Raw genomic sequence first — 10,475 nt, forward strand, 5'->3', positions numbered from 1 at the left:
TTGTTGTTCTATTGGGCAGTTTGGGGTTCAGTATCTTGCCCAAGGACACTTTGGCATGCAGATGGGAAGACTGGGGATCGAACTTTCGACCGCTCTTGTACTGTTCACTGAAAGACAATGACTACATATTGGTGACTAATATGAATTTTATTTAAAAACCAATAACAGGCCCACATTTAAATGTTAGATTGGGTTAGTGTGCAATGATTCAAATCCAATGTCGTGTTAACATACTAAATAAACAACCAATTGAAAAACATGGTAAAAGTCAAATAAAATGATACAAAACCAGTTCAAGCACATCAATCCTAGGTTTGGTCATCACTGGTTGAATTTTTAAATTTGTGACAACTGAATTGCAGTAAACTATGCAAGGACACAAAACATTACAAATAGCTTGGGAGAGTATTTAGTTGGCATGGTGTGTAGTTGAGAAACACAGCTTCAGTGTGTAAGGGTAAGGCCCACCTATAAAAAAGACACAATATTAAACATTTAAAAAAGTCATATACATTAATGAAGACTGTAAAATGAACAGTATATAGTAAAATCAACATGACTGTGTTGGTGTGTCAATGACAAGAGTGCTTACTAGGGTTTTTCATCTGGTAATGGTTCATCAGAGAAAGGGCTTCCATGGCGTCATTGATGGAGTCCCACTCCAGCAGGCCAGATGAACTTCGCTCACCTTTTGTGCCACACAAGGCGACTGATTAGATTACCACAATGGATTATACTTAACTGTCTGTTAATGCACTCAACTAAACAGATCTGAATAAGCCTCAGCATAAACAACACATTCATACAATGTATCATATATATATATATATATATATATACTGTATATTTACTGTATATTTAAAAACAGCTGGGTGTATGTACTGCAAAGTAAACTGAGAAACAATCTATTTCTCTGATCTTGATTTGACATTCATCTGGTATAACAGTGAAGAATATTAATGCTAATGATACAACCCTCCCAAATTACAGTTGTATACAAGAGAACTTGATTAGTATGCCAGATTTAGACGATGTATTGGGGCCATGCTGTGGTTTTTTCAACAGTGTGTTGCATATACCATAGGAACTGTAAGGCCAACATACAGCCTGTACGAGTGTTACAATGAACTAGCAGTTATCCCCATCCCTGCACATTACATGTATAAATGCTATATGGATGGTAGATGGACAGCATTTATTTAGTGTTTTTTATAGTCTTAACTCAAAGTGCTTTACACAACAATTCACATTCATCTGGTAACACACACTTTTTCTATCACACATCATTCACACAATAAAAGCACAGCCATCTGGGGCAAAATGGGATTCAGTGTCTCCCTCAAGGACATTTTGTGTCACTCTGGATAACACCATTGATCTTCTGGTTAGTAAATTACCTTCTCTACCTCCCCGATAAACAGCCACCCCCTGAGAAATGTTTCAGGTGTGCATTTTGAATCACTACAAATATCTGTCTACCAACTCATTTGTTTTAAATCTAGAGGGAAGAATCATAAATAACATTCCTGACAAAAATGAATTACTTACTTTTTCCAGAGAAAAGCTTCACACTTGTGGGGGTCTTAATTCCCAGTTCATCACACACCTAGAAGGACAGACCAGTGAAAATGTGAAAAGGTGTTTTTTAGATAATCTATCAATCACAGGGGGGACCCTGGAGAATTTCCTTACCTGGTTGAAGATCTCTACAGATATGTCAGGCTGCGCGTTAAAGAAGTGCAGGACATTGCTGGGGTGCTGGATTCGGTTTTTGGCCGCCTGCTCTGGGGAGGTGAAGCGGTTGTTGCGGGACCCGTGGAAATCTTTGAAGCTGCTGGTGTTGTCTTCTAACTGGTAACACTGTCCTGGCACTATAGCCTGCTGTTTGGACACACTGCCAAGGAAAGACAGCCAGAAGTCATATGTCTGTGTGTCTAGCTCTACACACACCGTATCTTAATTTTTTAAATAGTCAATACTAATATCCTGTAATATTTTGGACAGCTCTTACCAAATGCTGAGTTTCTGTCCAAAAAGGAAGTTATTGTTGAGGTGAGTGATTGCTCTGTCCACAGAGTAGCAGTCTCCCATCTCCACCATTGCTGCTCCAGGCTTACTCTTCATGAATTTAACCTGAAGAAGAGAAGCATCCAGCTTCACTACACATAAACAACATCATCATACAATTGTTGATGGAAAACTGTTAGTGGACAACTGTTGGTAGCATCACCTTTCATCTTTTACTCCAACCATCATTTCAACCAACAATGCATTATGTTACCATTCCAACTTCAGTAACCAAAGTAAAGGAGGATACAGAGATCAATACATGGTATCTTACGAGTAGTGCTTCAGGGTGTTTGCCTCCATTTTACTTACCCTCTCTATGTTGCCATAGAGACAGAAGATGTTGAAGACCTTATCAGCATTGATCTTGGAGGGCTCAAGGCCATACACCATAAGAACTGGGGAGTCAGAATGAGGACCATACTCAGGGGGCGGTGGTCCATATCCAGGGCCATAGCGCTGGCTACCGCGCCCACGCCCACCGATCCCTTGCCCCATGCGGTGGGCAGGAGGGGGACCGCCGTAGCTATCGTCATTGTAGCTATGATAACCTCCTTGAGGGCCCCCTTAAGGAAAGAAAAGGTAAAGATACATTATTGGAGTGTAATCCACCAGTCTTAATGCAAGATCACTGTATTTGTTGAATACTTACCATAATCAGGTGGGTGGTCTCCTAGAAGAGCAGGCTGCCTCTGCCGTTTGTTGGGATTGCCATTGGGATCTAAAATGGGGAAAACAAAAGTTGCCTATCAAACCATTAAATTACATGAGCTACACTGTGATAAGGTGCAAAACTGTGATTGACATGCAACATAAGGAACTAGCATCTAATGTGTAAAAAAAACCTGCAAGCTCTATTTTGCTAAATTAATGTGACATAATGGAGATTTTTAAATGGTGAGTTTGAAAGAAAGCTTTCGAGACCTCCTACATCTGCCATCCTAATACAAACACACACCTTGTGAATTGTTCCAATTGCCTTCACCATCAGCATCTGTGCAGGTACACACATAAACATTTCAAATCCAAAATGAACATTGAAATTTCATCAATTTGGCAAAACTGTATAAACACACTTCTTTATATCTTAGAAAATATTCAGCACAAACATTCATATAGAGGATCAGATATTAAAATAGGCATCAGTTGTATGAGCCACACCTGCAGTCTAAGCATGTTTTATTGGAAACTATGACAACAAATCAGGATAAGACACAGGTTTCACATCAGAAGTGACAAGACGTTGAGCATTTAAACTAAAAAACAGTGTTAAAGGGGAAACAAATTAAAACAGAATTTGATCGAAGTTATCACATGTATAAGTCCATTTTATGGTTTTAAAAGTTCCCACAACCTCCATTTGATACACCAAGGGGGAATTCTGTGCATCAGCATCCATCCATGTTTTTTAGAGGCCCTTTCTGAAGTAGATGAACAATCTACTTTTAGCTGACTATAATCAGTGTTAGTTAAATAGGGCAATAGTTTTCAGTCTGACCTGTGTGTAGTGAAGTCAGCTACACTGATTTTTAAAGCACATCAACCTTGTCTACACCACTGTTGATATATAATATAAATATATATAAAAAAAGCTGTCTACGCGACCATCGTCTCCATCCAGACAAGAATACAAAAATGACTACAAATGCTCCAGCAAGTAACGATCTGTCAAATAGCACAGAAGAACATTGTGAGCATGCTCAGTGAGCTAATACTCATAACTGGTATATAGCTGCCATTGTTGTTCAATATGTAAGCTGTGACAGCATTGTTTCCCAGATGCTTCATTTCTTCATCTTCACACAGATACATAGAAACCTGAGTTTTGTTTAAAGTCTGCACTTTGAAATGCATTAAAACATTTTGGAGATTTAAAACACCATGTGGGCAAGCAGCCCAAATCGAGACGAAAACTGTGTTTTTTGCATAATATCCGCATTAGTGTAGGGTGAAAGTCATCTGAAAAAAACTTGGCTGTGCTCTTAAAAGTTTTCACAATTTATTTGTTGCAACATCTCTGCTTGAACTACGTTCAGAAGATGCCACCCTTAAATAATCCAGATAAAACCATTGATTTAAGGACAGATGTGCCCAACTATAGTGTTACACCCAAGCAGGTTTATTAACCAGAAATATAATGGCCTATCAGCAGACATGTTTTCTTATTGACACCCAAATTTAATTCATGTGTTCAGGGAAACAGTTTTAATCTTGGTAAGTTATCTATTGCGTTATGAGATTGAAGTACCACACACACATAACAAAAGCCCACACACATCCACAGCAAACAAAACCTCCTGTGGTAACAGATGATGTCACTCTTATGTGTCACCACCAAGTATATCAACAATGTTTCTAAGTAGAAAACTATATCAGTGTCAGTACACTAAAACACTACATTGAAAATCCATCTGAACTGCCACTACTGCTCCAACACATTAGAATCAATGAACAGCTTTCCAAACGCACTTAATTTGATCTATAAATCAAAGTTATGATTACTCAACCACTGACATGCCCCACTCATTCCCCGAAATACGAAGGTGCTTGGTTACCGAATACAAACCGGTGTAATAACACAGCCATAAATCTAACATATTCTTTGATTATAGGAACTATAATTTAAAATGGTAAGTTGCATAAAAAACTCCAAAGCTTGTCAAAAATCTTTAGTACATCTATTATGTGCTGGTGTTACTAAGGTCCTACAACTGAGACTTTGTTGTATAAACAGGATGGCAGAAATCCTGGGGTTTTTCACATTAAATTTCCATTTTTAACCAAAGTCAGATTATTCATTCATTTCTTTCAAGTACTTACAGCACCACACATGAAGCATGGGACACAGTGGGCAGGTAGGGGGCAGTCTTCAGCAAGGATGCTACCCGCATACCTCTGATTCCAGCCTCAACTCATTCTCCCTCTTCAGTCTTTTCCTTCTTCTTTCCATCCTTGCATCCCCACCACCAGGAAGAAAAGTACATCCAGGTTCCAAGCTTGGCTTTGACTTGCTGCCAGTTCGTTTTGAAAGTTGCAATTAGAGGCTCATTTCCAGCTTACCGTGCTCTGATCACAAAGCGGGACATTTGCACCATTTCAGAGTGGGCTGTCAGTCCACAGACACACTGAGCCAAACCTGCATCACACGGGAGGCGTTAAAGGTATCACTATGGGCCAGTTCAAAAAAATATATTCAAAAAGGGTAAATGAAATCACGCAGAAACAACACAAGAACAGCACAGAGAGGAGGGAAATGGGGAGGAAGGCACAAGGAAAAACAGAACACCAGAGTCCATAAATGTAGAAAGCGTTGCGAAAGGATTGTAATCTGTTTGCCTCTGTGCTTATATGCTTGATAGGTGTCTGATGCTTGTGTCTTCATGGGCCCCCCTGTAGATGTTTCTTCTTGTGTAAAAATGGGCGTTCACATGATGCTTGCATATTTGAAAAGGCATCTAGTGACGATGTGCTGTCGTGGTGGTTCAGCTCTGTGTGTTGTCGTGGATATTCAGCTCGTTGTGTTGTCATGTTGTGTTCGGCACAGGATGGCAGAGACGAGCGGTATTAGCATCTGAGAAAGAGAATGGCATCGTTTTTTTGTTTATTGCCCCACGTATGTGATGTCATCTGTTCCCTGGTCAGGCTGAGTGTGTCTGAAAACTCCTCTCTTGCTCCCTGTGGTTGTGTTATGGCAGTCACATCCCGAGGGCTAAGAGGCGTGGCGGAAACGACCACACGCCTGACTCCAGCCCTCATCGTCAATGTTTTGTGTCAAAAGTGGCGACTCCTCAGGGCTCTGCAGATGTGCTGTACTGGATGAGAGGTGGTGGTAGATGCTTATCAATCTATCGTCAGTCTGTGGTGGATATACAAGGTGTCTGTTTGCGTGGCCTTGGAACATTTCTGTCCCTTAATCTGAAATGGTGGCTACTGTCCGACACCAAAAATAAAGCGGATTCCCATGTCAGGTGGTGGAGAAAGAGGTGATGATGGACTTGGAATAAGGAAGTACAGAGTTGAAGATGTGTTCCGGTGTTTGTTGCCCCACTGTGTCCGATGTAAGCCACAGAGCTGATTTACTTTAGCTGTGGGTGCTGTTATACTGTCGCTGTAGAAGTTGAGGTAAGCCTGTATGAGTTTGCACAGTGAGGACACAAGGAGTACCTCTGGTTCGTAAGGCAGCAAAAACTAGAATACCAAGAAATGTCTCGAGAGGACGAGGTGTCATACACCTGTATGAAACCTGCAGTGTACATGTACTGGCTGTGTACAAGAGAAACAATTACATATTTAAGGAGTATCCGACGAGAAAAGAAAAGAAAAATGAAATACATTTAACACACCAGCAACTGTCTACTGCTGCCCAAAACGAATCTGAAGAAAATGTTTACTCCTGAAATGAGGTTTGAGTAGGACCAAGGCTCCGAGCACAGAATATAACAGTGAAAATTTGATAACATTACAGTTAGTCTACTTGTAATTAGCAGTAACCTGTATTTTAACCAGTATTATGTCATACAAGTGGAAGAGAAGAATGTCTGTCACCATAATGTGGCAAGTGGCTGATGAAGTTTTCAGACATTGATTTGGTTTGTTTAAGCTTTATAATCAAGAAAGCACCCAATAACTAAAAATAATTTATACACGCTATGACTTAATCTTATACAAAGTTCATTAGTGATTCTAAAAACAAAACACATTTTAGATATTGGTTTGAAAGCTGAACGATGTAGAAGCCATGAAGTGTGTTTGTAATATATATTTTACACCAAAGGTCCCATGAAATGCAAAATGTTCTTTGCTCCATAATAAGTAGTTGTTGACACAGTGACACCCACTGACAGCTTTATGCGCCACCTGCCCTCAATCCCAGGTCAACCATATTGAAATACACATCGAGCAGATCAATGCCTCAAAAACAATCTCAAGGGTCATTTCATGGGACCTTTAACCAGAGGCATGTCTAGCTGTCTCTAAAGTCAACTCAGCTGGCTAGTGCAATGTCTAACTTCAGCTATAAAATCTCCACTATGTTTGAAAGAATAGAACAGGTGTGACAGTCTTTAGTGTTTACTGGAGGAGGGTAGGCAGGGACGTGAGGTTGTGCAGCTGTGGCATGCTCTATAGGGAATGTGAAACTATGTGAAGAATGGTGCACTTGCATATGCTACTGTGTCGGTTGCATTGAGCGTTGTACATGCATGAGACTGTAACTGAAGTTGGCTGCCCTTGAGGTTGCTCCTCATGCCCTTACTTTGTGCCTGCAGTGTGACGAGAAAATGCATGAAGACTGTGAAGGCATCACAGGAATACTGCCTATGAACACATTGTCGATTGGCATGGGGAACATCTGTGATCTGAGGCAGTGCCCCAGGAGGCAGACAAACCTAACCATCCCATACAGTGGCATGAGAGGAAAAGAAGAAGAAGAATGGGAGAAGGAAGGCTTGGGGGCTGCATGTTACCTTGGCCACTCAGGGTGGGGTTAGTGTAGTCCCACGTGTCTTGGTCATTTTTGAAGACATTAAGGCGTGCTGGCTGTAAAGTGCAAAAACATTTTTTAGCTAGTTTCCTCTTGGTACAAAGATCGATAGATATTGCCATACACTCACCTTGGCATATTCAATCTTCAGAGTGCAACACCCAGAATAGATGTCTGCCCCATTCAGAGAGGCTTTAGCCCTCTGGGCACTTTGGACCGAATCAAATGTGGCAGCAGCAAGTTAAGGGGAGATCTGATTTTAAGAGAAATTCTGAATTCAAATACATCATCAATTACGTATGTCAGCTTGTTATAGAATCATAGTGTATCAAAATATAGAGCAACATGGCCAATAAAAAATACAGTAGTTCTTAAAAAGGATATTCAACCATGGCTTGAACACCATTCTTCCTGAAGATGACAATCCTCTGTACAGGACCACAGTTGTTACAAATGGTGTAGAGCACATCCTGCAGGAGCACACGGATACAATTAAACCATTTTGTCAGTACTCTTTATGCAAACATCACATATATCACATTTAATACACAACCACAACACTAAAACATACTGCATTGGTAATTGTTAACTAAAACCAAGTTACTACATTTTGCAATAAAAACATAATTTAGTAACATCAAGGTGGAAATGAAATTCAGTGTATCTGTGCAGAGAATATCATGTGGAAAAACACTTTTAAAAACCACACTGAAATACCACAAAAGCCACCAATTCCCCTTTATAGTTGTTTTCATAGTACTGTTTGATGACTATATTGGCACTCGTACTACTAGTACTAATTAAATTAATCTAGTCCCTTTCTTATTCATTAAGCTAGTTTTAATCACTGCTCAAATCAAACACTACAAACAAAGCTACAAGTACAGTGGCCTGATGAATGATTCGGTCTGAATTCGTAATTATACAGTATTGTATACACATTGGTCATAGAAATGATGACGTGAAGCTACCGTGGTACACAAGGTTTGTTTTCACAATCACATTACCGTGGTGATAGGATAGATGGGGTTTATGATGGTGAGCAGCAGCACATTGTTGACGCTCCGCGTGTCGTCTGCGTCTCCTGGCCGGGAGATCTTTTGACTGGTGGAGTAGTTGATGAAGGCAGGGTGGCCTGCTATGTAAACCTGATTCTCTGCGGCATAGTTAACAGCATTGCAGGAGCCATTCATGTCTTCATACTCCACCAGGGCCTGGCGCTTCTTGGGCATCATAACCACATAACTGTAAATAAATATTTCAAGATGGAAATTACAGGATCTATAGACCAGATCAATTAACCATGCTTCATCTATAAAAAGCATCATTCATAGAAATGTTTAAAATCCTGAGCAACTTGATAGAACTTATTTTGCCTTAACCCAATTTTTATTTTTATGTATTAAACAGCTCATAGTTTAGGCTTTGAGTTTCACTGACTCTATTTAGACCTGTTATTAATCAATTCATATATGTACAGCCCAAATCACAGTTTGTCTCATAGGGCTTAGCAAGGTGCAGCAACATCTGTCATTCACCCTCAGCAAGGGTGGGTAAAAACTACCAAAAAAGACGATAGCAAGCCACATGTGAAGGATCCCTGTGCCTGGATGGTAAGACGTTCAAGTAGAATGATTTCAAAATAAATAAAAGCCATTTCACACCTGGTATTGTAAAGAACCTCACGTGACTACTGTGATCAGGACCAAATGATGTTGCTTGTACCCAGTCTGAGTTAACTGGTGTGACCACTGTCAATGTGTGTAACTGAGCGAGAGAGAGACATGTGTCTCTTTCTGTGAGGGTCTGTTAGTGGTCACTATGAAACTGGAAGGTGTGAGAATAACACCACTGATAGAAGAGAGGGAGAATGTGAGACACACATGGTCTTGGGTGGCCTGACATTACCTGATGACACCAAACTCCTGCAGGGCCTCCACCAGGTCGGCCTCCATGATACCGTCCACCAGGCCCCTGATGTGCACCACCGGGGAGGGCAGCGGTTTGTGAGGGTCCTCGTAGCTCTCCTGAAAATGAAACAAGATGACGCTTGTGGGGTCGTAAAGATACTTCCACCGCCTGCAGGGAGGCTTGGAGCAGCGGCTGAAGATGTGGAAACAGTGGGGCAAATCATTTTTTTTAGGAATAACAGGTTGTAGAAGATTAACGTTAGCAAACCAACGTCATGGACGAGAAAAACCGACACACTCTTTACGTTATTCTTCATATGAAGACCTTTAACATGGTCTGTGTCCAACAAAGACAGACATATCGTTCAGTAACTATTCAATCACACTATAGGACGAACCCCATGACCACTGTCATGTAGTTCTATTTGACGCTGTCCCTCTTTATGGCCTGACCCCACCAGCATCCAGGAGAACGGGTTTAACTTGCTAGTTAGCTTCTTCATTTTAGCCAGCGGCGAAACCAGCATCCTCCCTTTTTCAGGCTTAATTCATGTCTTAGAAAAGCAAAGCCCCGCACATTTCAACACAGCACGCCACTACAGTCATGGACAAACAGCAGAGCCTCACCGTCGTCATCCCTCCGTCCTCAGTTTTCTGTCTTTTCGTCGCTCTGCCACCTTCTCCGTAGTATCGGCCCGCAGCGGCAGCCATGTTGTCCTGTCTGCTGGAGCGCTGCCGCTTTCAAGGTGTGTGGGAAAAATGGGCTTCTGTTGCACACCTTTGTCGAGACACCCGTTTTCCACAAACTCCAATTTCGTTCTACAAATTGTCCAAATATTGATATATTAATATATTTTCCTCGCGTTAACACGTCTCATTCAGTGGTGATCAGACATTGTGATCACAACATGGCTTTTAAATTAACAACACTTAACATTGCCACTTATCTTTGATAGTTTTCTACTATTACTTGTGTTTCTTTTATCAGGTTCTCTTAATTCATTCTAAATGATCGA

General features: G+C 40.9%; 1 protein-coding gene across 2 annotated transcripts; it reads right to left on the reverse strand.

Moving 5' to 3' along the window:
- Positions 1–128: 128 nt before the first annotated feature.
- Positions 129–10,225, reverse strand: LOC109628792 (heterogeneous nuclear ribonucleoprotein L-like). Of its 2 annotated transcripts, XM_020086169.2 has the most exons (14): positions 10,087–10,225; positions 9,458–9,576; positions 8,557–8,794; positions 7,934–8,019; positions 7,680–7,776; positions 7,533–7,605; positions 3,026–3,061; positions 2,720–2,788; positions 2,380–2,633; positions 2,012–2,133; positions 1,693–1,894; positions 1,549–1,606; positions 593–688; positions 129–468 (listed from the first exon to the last, which is right to left on the reverse strand). In XM_020086169.2, the coding sequence occupies exons 1-14, from the start codon at positions 10,168–10,170 to the stop codon at positions 410–412; spliced, it is 1,593 nt and encodes a 530-aa protein (XP_019941728.2). In that variant the 5' UTR covers positions 10,171–10,225; the 3' UTR covers positions 129–409. The 2 variants fall into 2 exon arrangements, with proteins under 2 accessions (XP_019941728.2, XP_019941729.2); XM_020086170.2 differs by lacking the exon at positions 3,026–3,061.
- Between the last annotated feature and the right edge of the window lie 250 nt (positions 10,226–10,475).

Source organism: Paralichthys olivaceus, chromosome 15, assembly GCF_024713975.1.
Source record: "Paralichthys olivaceus isolate ysfri-2021 chromosome 15, ASM2471397v2, whole genome shotgun sequence".
In the NCBI taxonomy this organism is placed as follows: domain Eukaryota; kingdom Metazoa; phylum Chordata; class Actinopteri; order Pleuronectiformes; family Paralichthyidae; genus Paralichthys; species Paralichthys olivaceus.

Excerpts from the sequence above, each read along its gene's own strand:
- LOC109628792 (XM_020086169.2), bottom strand. The coding sequence starts at position 10,170 with ATGGCTGCCGCTGCGGGCCGATACTACGGAGAAGGTGGCAGAGCGACG. Across the intron at positions 8,795-9,457 it reads CAGGAGTTTGGTGTCATCAG|TTATGTGGTTATGATGCCCA; the intron begins GTAATGTCAGGC and ends ATTTATTTACAG. Across the intron at positions 469-592 it reads TTACCAGATGAAAAACCCTA|GTGGGCCTTACCCTTACACA; the intron begins GTAAGCACTCTT and ends TCTTTTTTATAG.